This window comes from Protopterus annectens, chromosome 9.part0, assembly GCF_019279795.1.
Source record: "Protopterus annectens isolate FY-2018-M chromosome 9.part0, PAN1.0, whole genome shotgun sequence".
In the NCBI taxonomy this organism is placed as follows: Eukaryota; Metazoa; Chordata; order Ceratodontiformes; family Protopteridae; genus Protopterus; species Protopterus annectens.
This window is the reverse complement of record NC_056743.1, coordinates 26,419,002-26,442,175: the sequence shown is the minus strand read 5'-3', so window position 1 is coordinate 26,442,175 and position 23,174 is coordinate 26,419,002. Positions and strand designations below refer to the sequence as shown.

The 23,174-nt window shown below is 44.8% G+C and overlaps 1 protein-coding gene across 3 annotated transcripts in view; it reads left to right on the top strand.

Annotated features, from left to right (window-relative positions):
- The window catches only part of LRP4 (LDL receptor related protein 4), a 2,374,694-nt gene that overhangs the window by 1,804,974 nt on the left and 546,546 nt on the right, over positions 1-23,174 (top strand). For 2 of the 3 annotated variants that reach the window (XM_044082532.1, XM_044082534.1), the window contains exon 16: positions 8,983-9,108. In XM_044082532.1, the coding sequence (XP_043938467.1) occupies positions 8,983-9,108 (126 nt within the window). The remainder of the gene's footprint in view (positions 1-8,982; positions 9,109-23,174) is intronic. The other variant, XM_044082533.1, reaches the window with a different exon arrangement.

Here is a 23,174-nt window from a genome sequence, read left to right as displayed (position 1 = left end):
ACCAGCTCGAATGTCACACTGATGGGGGAAGGGATGTGAATTTAACATGTGTACAAATAACACTTTGTTTTACAGCACAGTAAACCATTCCCTTGCCTGATAAAAAGTTTATATATATATATTTAGAAATCTTGTGAGGAAACTATTACTCTATTTTTGTTTTACTTGGATCGCTTGTCTGTGTACTTAAAGGTGTTTCGACTGGAAACAGACTGCCTGCCTTACTTGGATTACTTTCGAATACTTAGTAATTCTGTACAATTATATATATATATATATATATATATATATATATATATATATATATATATATTTTTTTTTTTTACTTAAGACGAGTTTAAATTCGCTACTTCTACTACTTTTGTCTGATCTGATTAATATACAGTGATTAACTTAGAAATATATGGACTGAAAATCTTCCACACAGAGATGTTTCTTACACTTTTTTGTTTTTGGACCCAGTACACTTGTTTAGTGGGTTGTTTTGAGACTTCGGGGATACCACGGAGGTTACTTGTTTTTTTATTAAAAAGAATTTACAGTCGTACTTGGATATGTTACAGATCCATGTAACTCCATATGAATTACCGAAGGAGTCACTGAGCACATTGCACGTGCAAAGGAGAACACTTCTGGCTAACATCAAGGATAGATAAAGAGCGAGACAGATTTTGCTGTGTCTGTCAGTGATGCTAAACATAAAGTAAGGGGGTTCCACAACCGTTTATTTTATACCATCACAGTTGCTGGTAAAAGCTGCGGTGGTGGTGCTGCGGTAGCGTTGTCGCCTCACAGTAAGACGTTGTCCTGTTCGATTCTCAGCTAAAGCGTCTTCTGTGTGGAGACGTGCGTGAATGGGCATACCTTTGTTGAAGGTTGTGCGTCAGGCCTGGCAAGTCTGTATGTAAAAATCTACTGCCAATCATTAGCGGACCGGAGTTGCGCTGTGGCGACCCCTAACCGGGAAAAGCCGAAAGATACATACATACATACAGTTGCTGGTATTATGAGCTTGAGTTTATTTGTTGCAAGTTTTTGTATATTCAAGCTCATTTTCAGAGGGCTTTTCTTTCCAAGGTTTAGTGATCTAAGCTGAGATAGTGGACCTTGAATTCAGTGCTGCCCAGTGTACACATCAGCACATTATATATTTTGCTATTAATGTCCATAGTGGAATTGTTGTCTTCCCATTTGTGCTGTGCTGTAGTGGCAGACAACTTCCTCCTTGTTACTGTGGTGAACGTGGTTGTGATGTACCTTGTTACTGTGGTGAACGTGGTTGTGATGTACCTTGTTACTGTGGTGAACATGGTTGTGATGTAACTGCGGGTTTGAGAACAGTAGGGAGCAAATGACGAGCCAGAGAGGGAGCATCTGTTTAATGCTGGCATATTAAGGGCTGTGCTTGGTGTCTTGTATACATTATCTTTGTTTTGCTGTCCGGCTTCTACAAATATGAATATGTTTCGTTAAAAAGAGGTGACCAGTCTGCAGGGTTCTCTGGTTAGAACTGCAGCTCATGTGCTTGGGTGTATTAGCACTTCCATTCACTTCAGTTTAGTCTGCCATTTGAAGGATGGCATTTCTGCAGTTCATTGCGCCCCGCCCCACCCTCCACCCCCCACTGCACCACCAGCAGTTTTGTAGTATAGTGCTGAGGTCATCCTAAGTTCCTAGTTAAGGACAGAAGTGTACATTACTTGTTTATGAGCTTGTACTCATCGGTATTTGAATTGCTGATAGCATGGATGAGGATACTGAGGTGGGATGTGCAGAAAACAACCAAGATACTGGGGGCAGGGATACAAGGCTGGGTGTTACTAGCTTGGAGGGATGGTGCACAGTGGTGGTACTACATGTATTTATTTTGAAATAGATGGAAATTCTGAGTTTGCAGGAGAGTAGTGGATTCTATATGATGTTGAAGTTTTATCAGCCATCATATAGAAAAGGGAAAGAAACTGGGGAAAAAAACAGCCTCACGTCAGTTATATTTAGTAATAGTAATGTCTTTTGTGCATTTGAATGCTTGGTTGCAAAGGTTCATAGGCTGGTACTAGGCTGTCGTCCCTAAGGCCTATGCAAGCCTAGCCATAACAATTCCCTGGAAATTTCTTCCCACAATATTTACTTCTCTGGGCCCCTGTCTAGCAGGGCGACTGACATGATCCCCGGGGTGAATTTCCTATCTCCCATCCAATCATCAAGGTTCCTTTTGAAGAGGGCCAATGAGGCGCTCTGCTTGACGTGTATGGGCAGTCTATTCCAGAGTATGGGGAGTCCCTGGGTCAGGAACCTATCCCTCCAGCATGTTTTGTTCATTGTGATGATAAGGTTTAGATCCCTGGAGCAAGCGTCTCTGAGGGATTTGGATTTCTTTAAGTGGAGCATGTCAACCAGCTCAGGGTTTGACATGGCCTTGTATGTTGAGCAGAGATCGCCTCTGAGTAGACAATATGCCACAGAGTATAGCTGGAGATTTTTTTAGACTGTCAGCATATGGCATCTGCTTTAGGCCTGTGATTCTTTTAGTGAGGTATTTCTGTGGCCTTTCCAGCTGTTGCAGATGTGTTGTGAGGTACATACCAAATGGGGCATTATACTCTGTAATGGGTCTAACGAGGGATGAGTACAGTGGGACAATGACCTCTTTTTTTTCTGGATGAAAAGCCCTTAGTGATGATGTGTGCCACATAGAAGGATTTCCTGACTGTTGTGGCGATGTGGTTATCGAACGTAAGACCACTGTCCACTTGTGTCCCTAAGTCTCTCATCACACTTTCGATGTTTAGTGTCCTGCCACCTATGTGGTAGTTTATGGGTACATGTTTTTTTTCCAAAGGGGATAACTATACTTTTCTTGGCATTAAGCTTGAGCCCATGGCTCTGGCACCAGGCATCTGTTTCTATAAGGCCCTTTTGTAGAATATCCACATCATTTGGGGATTCTATAATGGCTCCCAGTTTGCAGTCATCTGCAAACTTTGTTAGCCAGAGTCCCTTAGTGTTGGCTTGTACAGGTTCAGCTGTCATGCTGCATTAGAAGTGGAATTAGTATGAGACAGGGATTTGCATTTCGAACATAATTTAAAAAAAGAATTGTTTGTGGGGGTTAGGATAAATAGAAGGCTGGATACTGGGCTGGGATTTGGAAAACAGGGGGGGGGGTGTTCTTGTTCTTCATGTTTCACTGTTGCAGTCATCATATTTGGGTTATTTGCCTGCAGGTAGCCCTCAGCCAGCCTGAATACCAGAGTCTTGGATTCTTGCGTCGGCTGCTGTCTCTTCTTCCATAATGTCAGGTTGTCGGGTGTATAAAACATGCAGCCAATGCCAGTACATCAGTCTTTCTTGCCGCGCGGTGCCCGAAGAAGAAGCAGTTCGCAAGTGGCGGTCAGCCGACTCCTGAAATTTTCATTTTCGAGTTTCAGAACCGAAGTCTTCAAAAAAGATAAGTACCCCATTGGGGATCATTTTTTCTTGCTCCAACCGATATCAGTAAAAGTTAACAATTGTATTACCTGTGAAAAACAAATACCTCATAAAGATTTTCATTCGTACTGCATTCCTTGCTTAGGACCAGACCACGACATCCTTCGCTGTCGGTTTTGTACCTTGTTCAATCCCCAAACTATTCGTCGTCGGGCTGTTTTTGCAGCAAAATATTTTGGTACTCAGTATCAGTACTCCAAAATGGCTTCGTTAAGCCATCCGTCTACCGATCTTCTGAAAAAATGTAAAGAAAAAGAGAGACCGCATAGGTCTAAAACTGCTGACGATGCTTCCGTTAAGCTAGTCACCAGTCTGCCGGTACTCAGTGAGGCGCTTTCGCTGCCCCTGATACCCGCTACTTCAGATTTGCAGGCCTTTACTGAGACCCATTCAGAGTCCTGTATGCTATGAGATGCTTCTTCAACTATGGAACCTGCGGATGTCTCTACCATGGATGGGTCCGGAGCCACTGTGCAGGCACTGGCTTCTGAGGATGTATTCAGGCCTACAGACTTGCATTTTAAACCAACGCCATCTTCTTCATCCAGGCCTAAAACTCGCACCTCGCCTAGAAAACCGATGTCCAAACTGCATGCTCAAGCCCATATACCTAAAAAACAAATGCTTAGAATGGCTGAAGACCTTATTTCCTTAATTAGGGGAAGCCAGCCTTCCCCCTCCAAGAGATCTAGTACTGATTTTCCTTCTGATTTTTCTGATCAGTAATCTGATATTTCTGTTCCTTCTGATTACCAGGATTTGTCCTTATCTACCTATGAGGATTCTGATGTGGAGGATTCCATTCCCTCTGCTTCCCCTCCAGAGGATTTTTTTTTTTGGTGAAACCTTGCACACTCTTAGGGAGCATTTCTGCTGGGAAAGCCAGGATTACTCTGACTCCAAAAAGAGGCTTAGGGAATTCTTACTCCTTCCTCAACACAGGCTTTTAGCTATCCCTCTTGTTTTGGGCATTGTAGGTGATGCTTTCTTAGAATCTAGCCTTTCCCCAGACACTTTACCTCCAGCTCCCAGAAAACCTGATAGATATTACAGAGTACCTGACTCTCACAAGTTCCTCTTCAAGAATCCTACTGCGGATCCAGTGCACATTTCACAAGGACCTAAAGGCATTAAGGCTACTGCTGCCAAAAATCCTACCCCTTCTGATAGGGATTCTAGAGCCTTAGACAGATGGGATAAGAAGGTATACACTTTTAGGGCTTTAATTTGCCAGTTTCATATGTTAAAGTACCAGCATCATATTCTGGGACTACTTAAACAGAAAATGATGTTGATTCATGACTGTGCTGAACACAAAGAATTACAGGATTTAATGCATTCTGCAGAATAAGTTATTAAACATACTTTACAATGTGGTTTTGTCTCTTTAGAAGCATCTTGCAGGGGTGCTGTCACTGGGTCTGTACTTAGAAGGCATGCTTGGCTTAAGGAGCAAAACTTGCCAGATCATGTTAAAGCTAAATTGCTGGATGATCCCTTAAACCAAGACCGCCTGTTTGGCAACAAAGCAGAAGAAGTCCTCAAAAGGATGGAGGAAAAAGCTAACTCTATGCAAACTGTTAAAGATTTCTTACAAGTACAGCCTCCCAGATTTATTAGACTTTGTCCTTCAAAGAGTTGGTCTTTTCCAGTCTCTTCCAGGCTCTCTCAGTCCAAACCCAGGAACAACAGACCAACTAGGTTACAGTCTCAGACTTCGCACAGGTCTAAGCAGTGGGGGGCTCCCACCTCCACAGCAGGGAGTAGTAAATCACCCCCTATGGGAAAAATGGCTCAATGTCTTAACCTTAACCCTCCCAAGTCCTGCTCAGCTGCCTGCTCCCCTAGGAGGAAAGCTCGCCTTGCATGCAAAAACTGGGAACTCAATTCCTGTGACAAATGGGTTTTGTGTATAGTTTCCCAAGGATACAGATTCCACTTCCACTCCCTACCAACCCCAAACAGTTGGCCAGATCTACCCCCAAATCAGTGGGTGGAGGCCCAACAGCAGGGTCTCTCTCTTCTAGATATCAGGGCTATTCAACCTGTCCCAGCAGAACAAAGGAGACAAGGTTTTTATTCAAGACAGCTCCTGGTGTCCTATCCTGGACCTCTCTATTCTAAACACCTTTCTGGTAATCCCAAAATTCAAAATGCTAACACTTCAACAGCTTCTTCCTATGCTAGGCAAAGATGCCTGGTTGGCAGCCTTAGACTTAAAGGAAGCTTACCTGCACATTTCAATAAGGGAATTGTGCAGGAAATACCTACGCTTCAGGGCAGACTCCATGCACTATCAGTTCTCTGCACTTCCCTTTGGCTTATCTACTGCACCCAGGGTATTCACAAAGTGTCTAGCTCCAGCCATTGCATTTTGCAGGCAGAGAAATATTCAAATATACATATACTTGGACGATTGTCTGATTCAGGCAGAAAGCCAGGACTTGCTATTACAACATCTAGCATTTGTAAAGAAACTTCTAACGTCTCTGGGGTACACCATAAACAAAAAGAAATCTCACCTAGTTCCCTGCCAATAAATTGTATTCCTGGGAGCAAGCTTGAACACAACTTCCCAGATGGCTTTCCTCATTCCGGAGAAACAAGTTCATTTGGCAACCTACTTCAAACTATTGGCTACAAAACCCCAGCTATCTGCAAGCCCTGGGGTTTATGGCCTCTTGCATTCTACTAATTTTTTATGCAAGACTGCATATGAGCAAACTACAATGGTATCTAAAAAGCCTATGGTGTCAACATTCTCAGGACCTGAAATCAATGATTCCTATCATTCCTTGTATAAAGACAGAGTTCCTTTGGTGGGCAGAGGCCTGCTTCCACAACAAGGGACTCCCTTTCACTCTACCCCCTGCCGCCCAAACCCTAACAACAGACGCATCAGACTATGCATGGGTGGGGGCTCACTTGGCAGGGCACTGCATTCAGGGCAAATGGAACCCGAGACAGATGCACCTGCATATCAACCAAAAAGAAATGTTAGCTGTATAGAATTCCCTGACAGCCTTCAAAGACCACATTCTTCCTGGACAACTATGGTAAAGGCAGACAACACCACAGTTTTCTGGTACATAAACAAGCAGGGGGGAACCCACTCGTACCCTCTCTGAAGACTAGCCATGGCTAGTGGAACCCAGCCTTGAGCTACTAAGTGCACCTACAAGCTCATTTCCTGCTAGGCAAGCTAAATTTACTGGCAGACGACTTAAGCAGAAATCTCATGGACCCACACGAATGGAAACTGGAACCAAAAAATTCAACCTCTTGAGGAACAAATGGGGGACTCCAGAGGTGGACCCGTTTGCCTTCCCTCAGAACTACCAATTGGACAAATTCTGCACAAGGACTCCCCACAGTCAAGCTTGGAAAGTGGATGCCCTGTCATTTACCTGGGAAAGCATCTCAGTTTATGCCTTTCCCCCTCTGCCTCTCCTCTTGAAGGTTTTACTAAAGATCAAACAGGACAAGCCAAGGACAATACTGATTGCATCAGACTGGCCACACCAGCACTGGTACCCTTTCTTGCGCAGTGTGACACTGCTGGGACCATGGCACCTGCCAGAGACCCCTTCCCTACTGTCCCAGCAGGCGGGCCAGGTTCTGCACCCTCAGCTTCAAACCATGAACCTCACAGCCTGGCTAATTTCTTGAGCTCTCCAATAGCATCCCTCAGTAAGCAGGTGCTAGATGTCATTCTGGAGGCAAGGAGGCCTAATACTAGAAAATCCTATGCTGAAAAGTGGAAAATATACTGTTCCTGGAGCCATACTCGGGGGATGGGCACAACAGTGCCCAGTTTACCTCATATTCTTCAGTACTTAACAGAATTGCTCCACAATGGCCTATCCTTCTCGTCAATTAAAATACATGCCTCTGCCATTTCAGCTCATTATAATACTGAGCCCCCTTCTTCTCTCACCCTCTGCTAAAACAATTCCTTAGAGGGGCCAAAAATTTAAGACCCTCCCAGGAGAGCCCCTACTCCAGCCTGGGACCTTAACTTTGTATTGGAAAAGCTCACTCTCCCTCTCTTTGAGCCAGCTGCAACAGCAGAGTTGAAATTCCTTTCTTGGAAAACAGCATTCCTTCTAGCCATCACTTCAGCAAGAAGAGTGTCTGAATTGCAGGCCCTCATGGCAGTGGAACCCTTCATTATCTTCCATGCGGACAGGTTTTCTCTCTGGACCAATCCTTCCTTTATGCCCAAGGTGGTGTCTAGTGTGGCCCTAAATCAGTTCATTCACTTGCGGAGAACGAATACTGCACTCCCTGGATATGCACAGACAACTTAGATATTATTTGGACAGGGCTAAGCCTCTCAGAAAATCTGAACAGCTGCTAGTTGGCTTTGCTGCAGGGGCAGAGGGGAAGGCCATTTCAAAGCAAACCATTTCCAAATGGATTGCCCGTTGCATCTATTTCTGCTACAAGCACCATGGAAAACGTACCCCACAAGGGATAAGATCACATTCCACCAGGGCTGCATCTACCTCTGCAGCCTTTCTCAGAGGAGTCCCTACCAGGGACATCCTAGAAGTGGCTACCTGGAGCTCTGTACATACCTTCACCACGCATTACCACATGCCTCTTTTTTCTAAATCCAGAGCTGGTTTTGCCACTGCAGTCTTGCAGGGCTTAATAGCTGGCCCAAATGCTCTAACTTCCTCCTCCCTTCCTTAGCTTTGGGAATCAACCCAAATGTGATGACTGCAACAGTGAAACACAAAGAACATAGTACAGTTGTGTACACTTGCCATAAATGATGTTCGAGTGTATTCACTGTTGCAGTCCTTGTTACCCTCCCTCCAGTCCCCTGACTTCTTTTGGCTCTACCTTTCTTTCTTGTTTGGTATATTTAAGTTTTCTGGTGTATTTGCTTTTTGATGGAGGTGTACCATAACATATAATTGGTTCCCATTGTGGGGACACCTGACATCTGGGGCAAGAAAAACTGATGTAATGGCGTCGGCTGCATGTTTTATACCCCTGACGACCTGACGTCATGGAAGAAGAGAGAGCATCCGATGCAGGAATCCAAGACTCAAGTATTCAGGCCGGCTGAGGGCTACCTGCAGGCAGATAACCCAAATGTGATGACTGTAATAGGGAATACACTCGAACATCTACATTTATGATAAGTGTACACAACTGTACTTTCCAAATGTAGAGGGTAGTTTGTGGCCTGAACTTTGATGAAGGATGGAGGGGGAAAAAGCTTAGTTTGTAAGGCAACAAAGTTGATTGATGATGTCAGTAAGGATTTGAAAGAAGACTTGTTGGGTTAGAAGTAGGAGGAGTAGTCTGAGATGTCTGTGTCTTAACTGGGGTCAATATTCTATTGTGTAGACTGTAATAAGGAAGTATACTAAAAGAACTGTGGAGACTGCAAACAGGTATTTACTTTAAAACTTGTCTTAGTTTGCCTTCTTGTGGGTATTTATGTGCTGCTTGTATTTTTCTTTGTTATTTGAGCAGGGAGAAATCGATGTGGAAAGAATAATGGTGGCTGCAGCCACCTATGTCTACCCAGCTTCAAGAACTACACCTGCAGCTGCCCCACAGGGTTCAAGAAGATTGATGATTACACCTGTTCAGAAAGTAAGTAAATCACATCTTTTCTGCTTGTACCTGTAGCTGTAATGATGTAAAATTAAATGAAAGGAAAGAAAAGATTAACAGGGAGATGCATTTACCACAAGTGACTATGAAAAAAGTATATTAGTTGTGATACAGGTTTGAGTTTAACACTGGCATTGGGAAGGAGAGTGCAGTACTATTTCAGTTTCAGTTTATTGCAGCTGAAGTTACTTTTCACAGATAATGTGATAATGTGGGCGCTGAGTTGTGCTTTACTTTGTAGCATCCTCTGGGAGTTTGTCTAGCTGCTAATGTAGCAGAACTTGGCTGTAGGAGATTCTCAGACTGAAGTCACTTTGTTGAACTACTGTAGAAGTAATGGCTGTGTGGAATCCTTCTGTTGTGGCATTGCTGTGTTTATGTACTGGACATTGCTGTAGACACTGACACATCTACTTGCTGCACAGCCATGTGTGGAAGGAAAGGGCTTAATCTGGTCTTTTCCCAGCTTATCCCGGCATTAGATCTGTGGATGGACATGGAAGACTGGGGCTGCCCCGGCACTAATTGCTGTGGAAAATGGTTGAAGCTTGGATGTTGAGTCTCAGCCTACTCCAGCAGTAAGTTGCAGATAATGATAGAAGACTAGATGATGAGTCCCAGAATGTGCCATCATCAACCACTGTGGATAATGATGGAAGGATCGGTTCATTCCATTACCGGCCATTGTGGATGATGATGGAAAGATCGGCTCTTTCCATTACCAACTATTGTGGGCAATGATGGAAGGATCAGCTCATTCCATTACCAGCCATTGTGGATAATGATGGAAGGATCAGCTCATTCCATTACCAGCCATTGTGGATAATGATGGAAGGATCAGCTCATTCCATTACCAGCCATTGTGGGTAATGATGGAAGGATCTGCTCATTCCATTACCAGCCATTGTGGATAATGATGGAAGGATCAGCTCATTCCATTACCAGCCATTGTGGGTAATGATGAAAGGATCAGCTCATTCCATTACCAGCCATTGTGGGTAATGATGGAAGGATCTGCTCATTCCATTACCAGCCATTGTGGATAATGATGGAAGGATCTGCTCATTCCATTACCAGCCATTGTGGATGATGATGGAAGGATCTGCTCATTCCATTACCAGCCATTGTGGATAATGATGGAAGGATCTGCTCATTCCATTACCAGCCATTGTAGATAATGATGGAAGGATCTGCTCATTCCATTACCAGCCATTGTGGGTAATGATGAAAGGATCAGCTCATTCCATTACCAGCCATTGTGGGTAATGATGGAAGGATCTGCTCATTCCATTACCAGCCATTGTGGATAATGATGGAAGGATCAGCTCATTCCATTACCAGCCATTGTGGATAATGATGGAAGGATCAGCTCATTCCATTACCAGCCATTGTGGATAATGATGGAAGGATCAGCTCATTCCATTACCAGCCATTGTGGATAATGATGGAATGATCTGCTCATTCCATTACCAGCCATTGTGGATAATGATGGAAGGATCAGCTCATTCCATTACCAGCCATTGTGGATAATGATGGAAGGATCAGCTCATTCCATTACCAGACATTGTGGATAATGATGGAAGGATCAGCTCATTCCATTACCAGCCATTGTGGATAATGATGGAAGGATCAGCTCATTCCATTACCAGCCATTGTGGATAATGATGGAAGGATCTGCTCATTCCATTACCAGCCATTGTGGATAATGATGGAAGGATCAGCTCATTCCATTACCAGCCATTGTGGGCAATGATGGAAGGATCTGCTCATTCCATTACCAGCCATTGTGGATAATGATGGAAGGATCAGCTCATTCCATTACCAGCCATTGTGGGCAATGATGGAAGGATCTGCTCATTCCATTACCAGCCATTGTGGATAATGATGGAAGGATCAGCTCATTCCATTACCAGCCATTGTGGATAATGATGGAAGGATCTGTTCATTCCATTACCAGCCATTGTGGATAATGATGGAAGGATCAGCTCATTCCATTACCAGCCATTGTGGATAATGATGGAAGGATCAGCTCATTCCATTACCAGCCATTGTGGATAATGATGGAAGGATCAGCTCATTCCATTACCAGCCATTGTGGATAATGATGGAAGGATCTGCTCATTCCATTACCAGCCATTGTGGATAATGATGGAAGGATCTGCTCATTCCATTACCAGCCATTGTGGATAATGATGGAAGGATCTGCTCATTCCATTACCAGCCATTGTGGATAATGATGGAAGGATCAGCTCATTCCATTACCAGCCATTGTGGATAATGATGGAAGGATCAGCTCATTCCATTACCAGCCATTGTGGATAATGATGGAAGGATCAGCTCATTCCATTACCAGCCATTGTGGATAATGATGGAAGGATCTGCTCATTCCATTACCAGCCATTGTGGATAATGATGGAAGGATCAGCTCATTCCATTACCAGCCATTGTGGATAATGATGGAAGGATCTGCTCATTCCATTACCAGCCATTGTGGATAATGATGGAAGGATCAGCTCATTCCATTACCAGCCATTGTGGATAATGATGGAAGGATCAGCTCATTCCATTACCAGCCACTGTTGATAGTTATGGAAGTCTCAGTAATGGGCCCCAGGCAGTCCCAACACTGCCTGCCCTGGATAATAATGGAAGGCAAAGTTGCAATTCCCTTTTGAGTCCAAGCACTAACTGCTGTAGATAGTGATGGAAAGTTGAGTGATGAATACCATCCCATCCCAGCACAAACCACTGGGGTTAATCCTAGAAACTGGACCTGTCCCAGCACTAACTGATATAGATAATGATGGAAGGCTGGGTGACCATCCTGTCTCAACAGTAACTGCTGTGGATAATAATGGAAAGCTGGCTTATGGGAGCAGGAATCATAATTTTCCATTGGCTGTCCTTAAGCAGGGTCATTGTGTATGGTACAGTCTCACTTTTAAAGCCACAAGCACACAGATGTGAGGCATAAATGCTATGTTTTTGCTCGCAGTGCTGTGATTGCTTGCAATTATTCATTTGACATAGTGAACCACTCCAAACGTCTTGTTCATTTAAATGTGATGCCAAGTAGTAACATTAAACAGCAAACTAAAACCCATTAATGAGAAGATGGTTTATCTGATTAATGTGCATCTGCAATGTTCTAAACCCAGCAAAAGACTCCTGTACATCCCTGTGGTATCAGAAAAGGATAGTAAATGCTAGCATCCTGTAGGATTCCAGGATGCAGGTGCATTTGTGCTATTGCAATAGGGTTGTGTAGTGGCACCATGTTGCTTCCTGTTCATATGATAATACACTTTTTCCACTAACTGTACTTTCACCCTGCTGCAGCAGGTGCAATGAAGGCTTCATTTTCAAGTGCATCTGAATAATGCTGCAGCAGGAACTGTGGAAGCCTCAGTACAGTAACAGGGGGCATTAATACCATGATGCAGCTGGAGCTGCAGAAGTCCCAGCAGAGGAACACATGACCTTGACACGATTCTGCAGCAGGAGCTGTGTGAGCCTCAGTTTGAACTGCAGCCACTCTCTCTGTAGTGATAACATGTTGTAGAAGGGCATGTGAGCTGCTCTGTGTCAGGGCACTGCAGTTTTACAGCAACAGAACCCATAAGAACTTAAGAGCTTGTATGCATGTTTTTATTCCATTTTGCAACCTAGTTCCATCTTAGCTTTCTTGTGCATTTTCAGAGTAATAGTTTGGTAGTGCTATGTCAGCATTACAGAAGCAGGACCTGTGAATGTTTAGAATTCCTGTGTAGTTTCCTGTGCATTTTGACTGTAAAATTTCATTTGTGAATATGTGGTTTTGCAATGGAGCTCATGGGAATTTTAAACAAGGCAGCATGTATTACAGGTTTCACAGTAAGACTGCTGGTTTTCGAAGTGTGATATCCATTCTACTGCAAACCAATATATGAGTATTTAATTCCAAGACATTGCCCTACTGAGGAGGTACAGGGTTTTGGTTTACTTAAGTTGACAGCTTAGCTCATGGGATTTTTAAACAAGGCAGTACAATATTACAAGCTTCAAAGTGAGAATCCTGGCTGTTTAAATGTGATGTCAGTTTTACAGTGAAGCAATATATGGGTATTAAATTCCAGGACTTTGTCCTACTCAGGAGGTACAGGGTTTAGTTTTACTTAAGTTTTCAGCTTAGCTGAGTAGACAAGGATTTGAGCAGACTTTGGAGCACAAAGCTGCCCTTATTATCTGCAGTGCCATTTTGGACTTAGTGCCTTTACAGGTGTATGTCATTAACAGTAGATTGTATAGCTATCAGAATGAAGTAACTGGGATTCCAGAACTGAAATGCAATCACAGGACACTGTGGGAAAGCGATTCCTTCACTTGGACTTCACCCCTTTTCTTTAGATGTAATACATGCAGTTCTGTTGTGCCACAACAGCCCCATAGCATTTCTGGAGTACCATGTAAGCCATGCCAGAAGGATCATGCCACCCAAAAGATGTGATTATGAGAAGCAAAATGAAGGCTGAATTCTGTGGTTTAGAACACCTTTCATGCTGCACTGCAGTTCTTAGTCATACAGTCTGACACAATCCCAGCCCTGTTAAGAGAAATAGTGCTTTGATATAGTTTTTGTGTCTGGATTGCCTAAGGATGTGCCGGGTGGCCGCGGTGGTGCAGTATTGTTGCTGCCTCACTACAAGAGGCTCTCCTGTTCGATCTTTGGCTGGGGTGCTTTCTGTGCGGAGTCTGCATGTCCTCCCTGTGGTCACTTGGGTTTCCTCCAGGTGCTCTGGTTTCCTCCCACATCCCAAAGACATGCTGTAGATGGATTGGACACTCTAAATTGGCCCTAGGCGTGAGTGCGTGCATGTGCATGCCTTCTGTGGAAGGTTGGGCGCCGGGCTGGCAACTCAACACTGGAAAACTACACTGTCAGTCATAAGTGGGCAGGTGATCTGCTGTGGTGACCCCTAACTGGGTAAAGCCAAAAGAGGATGCCACAGGTTATATCTTACTTCGAGTAATCCACCTCAGATAGATTGTAGGTGCAGAGTGTTCCCCACAGGAAATGAATGTCCAAATGTAGATCCATTTTGGCATTTTAGGCTAGAATGCAGCATCTATAATTTTAATATGTACAGTAGGGTACATTTTTTTTGTTTTTTTTTTGCGTTTAGCAGTAGTGGTATGCCTGGCAAAATGAAATAGCGTAAATTGAAGATGGTAAGATTTAAAGGTTAATGGTCATGCATTCAGTTTCAGACTCTTCAGCTTTTTATGTTTTGCTTTGTAGTTGACCACCAGACGTTGGTAATGTTCCCTAACTTATATTTCCAAGGATATTGCTTGGATAGCCATAACAGTCTGTCTAGCTGCAGTACCAAATCTGTACTTAATGCCCTTTTACTCTTAGGGCATTGCTCAATTGTGGCCTAGTAAGCAATATTTACAAGTTAACTAATGTCAGCTTGGCATTTCTTTATTGCCCTTTCTCTTTTAGATGTGTACATTATTGCAATCAAATCATTTGTCTGTGTTGGGTGCCACAGTGGGGCAGTTTCCACTGACATGTAGTAGACTGCTGATGTTCTTCGTGTTTCACTGTTGCAGTCATCACACTTGGGTTATCTGCCTGCAGGTAGCCCTCAGTCAGCCCGAATACCAGAGTCTTGGGTTTTCTGCGTCGGATGCGGTCGCCTCTTCCATGACATGAGGTCATCAGAGGTATAAAACATGCAGCCGACACCATTACATCAGTCTTTCTTGCCATGAAGGAGCCCGAAGCAAAAGCAGTTCACAAGTGCCGGTCGGCTGCTACCTGAAATTTTCGTTTTTTCGAGTTTCAGACCTGAAGTCTTCTAAAGCTAAGTACCCCCATTGGGGATTCTTTTTTCTTGCTCTAACCCATGTCAGAAAAAATTAACAATTGTCTTGCTTGTGGAAAGCAAATACCTCACAAAGATTTTCATTCTTACTGCATCACCTGTTTAGGCCCAGACCACGACGTCCCTAGCTGTCAGTTTTGTGCCTTAACGCCCAAGCCATTCGTCATTGGGCTATTTTTGTAGCTAAATTCTTTCGCTCTCGTTCTCCATATTCCAAAATGGCTTCGGTAAGCCATCTGACTACTGATGATCTGAAAAAGCGCAAAGACAATGACAGACCGCATAGGTCAAAAACTGCCGACGACGCTTCCGTTAAGCTTGTCACCAGTCCACCGGTACTCAGTGAGGCACCTTTGCAGCCCCTGATGCCTGCTTCTACAGATTCGCAGGCCTCTGCTGAGACCCATTTGGAGTCCGGTATGCTGCGAGATGCTTCTTCGACTATGAAACCTGTGGATGTCTCTACCTTGGATGGGTCTGGAGTCGCTGTGCAGGCACCGGCTTCTGAGAGTGTATTCTGACCTAGCGATATTCATATTAAACCGACAACTTCCTTTCCTACTAAAACTACTGAGTTTCTCTGGCCCAGAGTTCGCACTACGCCTACACCCAAAGTGCATGCTCATCCTCCCATGCCACAAAAACAAATACTTAGAATGGCTGAAGACCTTATTACTCTAATTAGGGGAAGCCAGCCTTCTCCTACCAAAAGGCAAAGAATTGAATTTCCTTCTGATTCTACAGACCCAGAAGTCTGATGACTCTGACCATTCTGATTACCAGGACATACCCTTATCATAGGTTCATAGGTAGGTACTAGGCTATCTGCCCAAGGGCATTTATAAGCATAGCCAGAATGTGTTGGCTTTTGCCTCCCTTTTAAATTAGTTTCCTGGGCCTGTGTCTAGCAGGGCCACTGAAGTGATCCCAGGGGTAAATTTATGATTTCCCGTCCACTCATCAAGATTGCTCTTGAAGAGAGTCAGCAAGGGGCTCTGTCTAACATAAACTGGGATTCTATTCCACAGCGAGGGAAGTCTCTGGGACAGGAATCTATCCCTCCAACATGTCCTGTTTATTGTTGTGCTGAGGTTTAGTTCACTGGAGTGTGTGGCTGTAAGAGATTTGGTTCTCTTGAGGTAGAGCATGTCCATTAATTCCGGGTTGGACATGGCCTTATACGTCAGGCAGAGATCACCTCTGAGCAGGCGGTAAGCAACTGAGTAGAGCTGGAGTTTCTTTAGTCGAGCTGCATAGGGCATCTCTTTGAGGCCCATGATCCTCTTGGTGAGGTACTTCTGTGGTCTTTCCAGCTGTTGCAGGTGTCGAGTAAGGTACATTCTAAATGGGGCATTGTACTCTATTATTGGCCTAATGAGTGATGAGTAGAGGGGCACAATGACCTCTCTTGATCTAGAGGCGAACTCTTTCGTGATTAAGTGGGCTACATAGAAGGAATTTCTAAACACTTTGGCAATGTGATTATCAAAGGAGAGGTTGCTATCTACCTGGGTCCCCAGGTTCCTAATTACATCTTCCGTACTTAGTGGATTACCACCTATGTGGTAATTCGTGGGCACTTTGTTTTTCCCAAAGGGGATGACTATTCATTTTTTGGCATTCAGCTTGAGGCCATGGTTTTGACACCAGGTGTCTGTCTCTATAAGACCCTTCTGGAGGATGTCTGTGTCTGCCGGGGAGTCGATTATGGCCCTCAGTTTGCAGTCATCTGCGAACTTGGTCCTCCATAGTCCTCCCGTGCTTGCCTGTACCTCAGAGAAGTATATACCGATCAGGAGGGGTCCCAGGACCGAGCCCTGTGGGACGCTACTTGTAACTGGTTTAGAATCAGACATGGCAGCTGCAACTCCGACCATGTGTGTTCTATCCGTGAGCCAGTTGGCCACCCATCTCGTGACATAGGGGTAATGTTCAAGCTGGTGAGTTTATCTGTGATGCCAGAGTGGGGAATGGTGTCGAAGGCCTTAGCGAGGTCCAGGTAGGCTGTGTGGACTACCTTTCCTTTATCTATGGCCTTGGTAACTGTTTCTAAGAAGTCAACTAGGTTTAGGAGGCAGGATCTGCCTTTAACAAAGCCAAATTGGGTAGGGTCCAGTGTCTGGAGGTTCCCAATGTCTCTGTTTATGAGTTCCATGAAGATTCGTTCCATAGCTTTGCAGACCAGGCTAGTCAGGCTTATAGGGCGATAGTTCCCATGTTCTGTTGTGGCACCACCTTTGTGGAACGGGATAACTGTTGCTTTATGCCATTCTTTGGGTATGTAGCCTGTGGTAAAGCTGAGTCTGAACAGTGACTTTAGGTGAGGGTTTAGTTCCTTTTGGAATTCATGTAAGATGCAGCCTGGGACACCATCCGGTCCCATTGATGCTGTGTTTTTAGCTTTGGAGAGGGTTTTTACCTGCGTGTCCGTGATGTCTGGGGCTCTGCATTCTTCTGCGATGGACACAGGCCCTTTTGGGGGTGAAGTTTGCACTGAACTTGTCAGCCAGGATGTTGGCAATGTCAGTTGGTTCAGTGTATTTTTTGCCATTTTGCACTAGCTCAGCATGTCTGAGAGTTGCCATCTACATTTTTGACATAGCTGAAGAAGGCTTTGTGGTTATCTTTAGAGTCCTTGGCAATTTTTCTTTCGAGTCCTTGGCAATTTTTCTTTCGAAACTGGCCTTGGATGATTTTATGAGGGATCGTAGTTTCTTGCTAATATTGATCGGTGATGCTTTCGCCTTTTGGAATTTTACTCTATCATGTAGTAGTTTCCTCCTTCTGTTGTATAGCTTATTTATGGCCGGGGACCACCAGACTGGTTTCCTATTTTTGGAGGAGTGAGTCTTGGTTTTGCTTGGAATGGCTCAATCCATGCATCCCTGTAGATGGTCATAGAATGCACTTGTAAGGGATTCTGCGGTTTGGGTAGCATTATCCTTTAGCAAGGGGGCTTTGAAACTTTCCACCTAGGTCTTGAGAAGTGTGAAGTTGGCTTTTGAAAAGCTTTTCATAGTGGTTTCCTTGACTGGGGGTGGGTTAGGGATGTGGATGTCCAGTGTGATTAGTTTATGATCCAATCTTACCAGCGAGGGGTTTACCTCTGGTGTGGAGCACTGATTCCCCATGTTGGTGATGATCAGATCCAGTATGTTGTCACCTCTTGTGGGCATCGTGACCAGCTGTTCCAGGGCGTTTGAGTGTATAAACTCTAGGAAGCGTTGGGCTAAAGAGTTTGTACTTGAGTAGTTATCCCAGTCATTGTTTGGGTAGTTGAAATCTCCCAATATCATGGTGTTAGGTAGGACCTTTTTATTTTCCAATGTTCTCAGGAATGCTGAGTGGGGGTCCTGAGACAAGGTAGGTGATCTGTAGCAGGCTGCAATCTGAACAGCAGCTTTGCCCACTGTTAGTTGCACTTGGATGGTCTCCGAGGCGTCGTGCTGTGCTACTAACCTGGAGATGTGGGTATCCTTTATGAAAATGGATACACCCCCTCCTTTTGTATTTCGGTCTGGGTACTGGGGCCAAAAATGATGGTATGAGTTGTAGCCTGGTATTGATGGGGTGCTCTCTGGAGCTTTGAACCAGGTTTCTGTTACTACACAGATATCGATTTGCTCCATGCAAAGGAGTGCCTCGAGTGCATGCATTTTGAGGTTTAGACTTCTGGCATTGAGTTGCATTACCGACAGTTTCTGGTTTCTTGTGTTGTTTATGGAGGTGGGTTTGTCTTTTGAGCCTTGCCTAAAAAAGGCACTATGGGGGTGGCAAGAGCCTTTGCCAGTATTCAAAAGCCTAAGGGTGACAGGTGCAAGCCATCTCTGGCGAAGCAGAGTGGCTTGTCGAGCATTTCTTCCCAGGCTGACAGACACTGGATCCCCTTTGAACGACACCAATAGCTTAGCCAATTGTTAAAACTGATCATTTTTTTCTTCATACTGTGGCATCATTCTTGGTGAGAGCAAGATGCTACTCAGGGTTAGGGTCATACCGGCCTGGGCTACATGATGAGAGAGCTCCTCTCTGTCTCTTTTCATGTAGTCCAAGGAGGTATGTCTCAGGTCGTTCACACCAACATGTACAATGACAGAGTTATATTTGTACTTGTTTTGGAATGACCTGAGTGCTTGTGTTATGTGGCGGAGCCTGGCACCCAACAGGCAGCTTACAGTAATCTTCTCCTTATTCAGTCTAGTGAGTCAGTGTGCCTGACAATAGAGTCATCTATTACTAGTGTATTGGGTGTGTTGTTGTGCCTTAAGGGCTGTGGTTGCATGGCACCCTGAGTTTGTGAAGTATGTGATACGTGGTGGTTGTTTGAGGGTGGAGGTTGCTTGGATGTCTGCTTTGGAGGTCTCTGCTTCTTAGGCAGATTTTTATTTAGAGCCTCCGAGTATGTTTTGTGCATCATCCACGTGCAACTAATAATGGGAAAAACTGCAATTCAAATTGTAGCTTGCTACAGATCACCCACCATGTTCCAGGACCCTGATTCTGCATTTCTGGAAACACTGGGAAACATAAAGGTTCTGCAAACACCCTAATATTGGGTGATTTTAATTACCCAAACATTAACTTGGAGAACTACTCAAGTACTAACTCCCTTGCCCAGTATTTCCTAGAATTTATAAACTCAAATACCCTGGATCAATTGGTCAACACTCCCACCAGAGGTGACAACATATTTGACCTGGTCATCACCAGCATGGGTGACCGGTGTTCCACACCGGAGGTCAACCCCTCACTGGTTAGGTCTGATCATAAACAAATCACTCTGGATATCCACATTCCGACCCACCCCCAGACAAGGAAACTACTGTGAGAAACTTTTCAAAAGCAAGCTTCACATTACTTAAGACTGAGGTGGAAAGTTTCAAAGCCCCCATGCTAAAGGATAACGCTGTCCAAGCTGCAAAATCCTTTACTAATGCATTCTATGGGCACCTACAAGATGCATGGATCATGCTATCCCAAGCAAAACCAAGACTCACTCCTCCAAGAAAAGGAAACCAGTCTGGTGGACCCCTGCCATAAACAAGCTATACAATAGAAGGAGAAAACTAGTACAGAAAAGAGTAAAATCCCAAGAAGGGAAGACATCCCTGATCAGTATCAGCAAGAAACTACGATCCCTCATAAAATCATCCAAGACGAGCTTCGAAAGAAAAATTGCCAAGTACTCCAAAGATAACCACAAGGCATTCTTTAGATATGTCAAGAATCTAAGTGGCAATGCTCAGATCTGCTTGTAGTTAGTGCAGAATGGCACAAAATACACTGAACCAACCGATATCCCCAACATCCTGGCAGACAGGTTCAGTGCAAACTTCACCCCTCTCTAACCCCCAAAAGGGCCTATAACCATACCAGAAGAATGTGGAGCCCCTGAAATCAGACACTCAGGTTAAAACAGCCCTCTCTAAAGCCAAAAACACAGCATCAATGGGACCGGATGGTGTCCCAGGCTGCATCCTACATGAGCTCAAAGATGAACTAACCCCTCACCTAAACACACTGTTCAAACGCAGCCTCTCCACAGGCTACGTACCCATAGAGTGGTGCACAGCAACGGTTATTCCACTCCACAAAGGTGGAGCCACAGCAGACCCTGGGAACTATCGCCCTGTACCCCTGACTAGCTTGGTTGCAAGGCTGTGGAGCACATCATCATGGAACTCATTAACAGAGAAATTGGGAACCTCCAAACACTGGACCCTACCCAGTTCGGCTTTAAGGGCAGATCCTGACTCCTAAACCTGGTGGACTTCTTTGAGACAGGTACCAAGGCTATAGACAAGGGAATGGTGGTACACACAGCCAACCTAGACCTCGCTAAGGCCTTCAACACCATTCCCCATTCTGGTATTATAGACAAGCTCAACAGCCTGAACATAAACCCCTACGTCACAAGATGGGTTGCCAACTGGCTCACGGACAGAACCCACATGGTGAGAGTTGCGGGAGATAGGTCTGAGACTAAACCGGTTATAAGTGGCGTTCCCCAGGGCTCAGTCCTAGGACCCCTCCTGTTCGGTATATACTTCTCAGAGGTATAGGCAAGCACAGGAGGACTATGGTTGACCAAGTTCGCAGACGACTGCAAACTACGGGCTATAACTGACTCTCCGGCTGACTCAGACATCCTCCAAAAGGGTCTCACTGAGAAGGATACCTGGTGTCAAAATCATGACCTCAAGCTAAATGCCAAAAAGTGCATAGTCATCCCCTTTGGAAAAAACAAAGTACCCACAAACTACCAGCAAGCAAAATTCACTGGCAGATGACTTGAGCAGAAATCTTCTGGACCCTCACGGGTGGAAACTGGAACTCAACTCATTCAAACTTCTAACCCAGAGGTGGGGAACTCCGGAGGTTTACCTTTTTGCCTCCCCCCAAAACCACCAATGCAACAAATATTGCACCAGGAACCCTCACAGCAGAGCCTGGAATGTGGACACCCTATCCTTTACATGGGAAAACCTCTCAATTTATACCTTTCCTCCTCTACCCCTCCTTTCAAAAGTACTACTCAAGATCAAAGAGTATAGGCTAAGGGCAATCCTTATTGCACCAGACTGGCTGTGCCAGCACTGGTACCCACTCCTATGCAGTCTGACAGCAGTGGCACCTACAATCAGACACCTTCCCTGCTGTCTCAGCAGGAGGGACAGATTTTGCATCCACAGCTGCAAATCCTAAACCTTGCAGCCTGGCTTATCCCATGAATACACCACCAGCATCCCTCAGCAAACAGGTGCTGGACGTCATCCTTGAGGCCAGAAGGCCTAGTACTAGGAAATCCTGTGCTGAAAAGTGGAAAAGATATTGTTCTTGGAGTCAGTCTCAAGGAAAGGACACAGCTGTGCCCAACTTACCTCAAATCCTTGATTACCTAGCAGAGCTGCTCCACAGAGGCCTTTCCTTCTCATCCATTAAGATTCATGCCTCTGCCATCTCAGCTCATTATAATACTGAGCCTCCTCTCTTTTCTCACCCTCTCATCAAGCAGTTCCTGAGAGGAGCTTACAATTTAAGGCCCCCTAGGAGAGCTTCCACCCCGGCCTGGGGCCTTAAATTTGTAATGGAGTAGATCACACTTCCCCCTTTTGAACCTGCTGCATCAACAGTTAAAATTCCTCTCTTGGAAAACAGCCTTACTTCTAGCTATTACTTCAGCAAAAAGAGTGTCTGAGTTACAGGTACTAGTGGTGTGGAGCCCTTCATTATTTCCTATGCTGACAGGGTTTCCCTCAGGAATAACCCTTCCCTTATGCCCAAGGTAGTATCCAGTGTGGCTTTAAACCAATCCATCCATTTGCCAAAATTTTTCCCTAATCCTCAGAATAGAGGGGAAAGGATCCTGCACTCCTTGGACGTGCACAGGGAGCTGAGGTTCTACCTTGACAGGACTAAGCCTTTCAGAAAATCTGAACAGCTACTATTCATCTTTGCTACAGAGGCAGAGGGCTAGGCCATTTTGAAGCAAACCATTTCCAAATGGATAGCACACAGCATCCATTTCTACTACAACACCCTGGAAAACCTACCCCTTTGGGGATCAGAACTCATTCCACTAGAGCTACTTCAACCTCTACAGCATTTCTCAGAGGGGTCCCCACTAGAGCCATCCTGGAAGCTGCAGCCTGGAGTTCTGTACACACCTTCACCAAGCATTACCACTCATCTATTTTTTCTAAATCCAGAGCTGGATTTGCTACAGCAGTCTTACAAGGCCTGCTAGCCAGCCCCAACACTTCTTGACTGCATCCACCCTTTCTCAGCTTTGGGAATCAACCCAAGTGTGGTGACTGCAACAGTGAAACACGAAGAACATAATACAGTTGTATACACTTACCATAAATGCAGATGTTCAAGTGTATTCACTGTTGCAGTCCTGGTTTCCCTCCCTCCAGCCCCCTGACTTTCTCTATCCTTTTTACCTATCCTCTCTATGGCCATCTTTTATGGTAGGGGTATTTACTTTTTACTGGAGGTGCTCCACACCATGTAATAGCTTCCTATTTTGGGGGCTCCTGACATCTATGGCAAGAAAAACTGATGTAATGGCGTCGGCTGCATGTTTTATACCCCTGTCGACCTGACGTTACGGAAGAGGTGACATCATCCAACGCAGAAATCCCAAGACTCTGGTATTTGGGCCGACTGAGG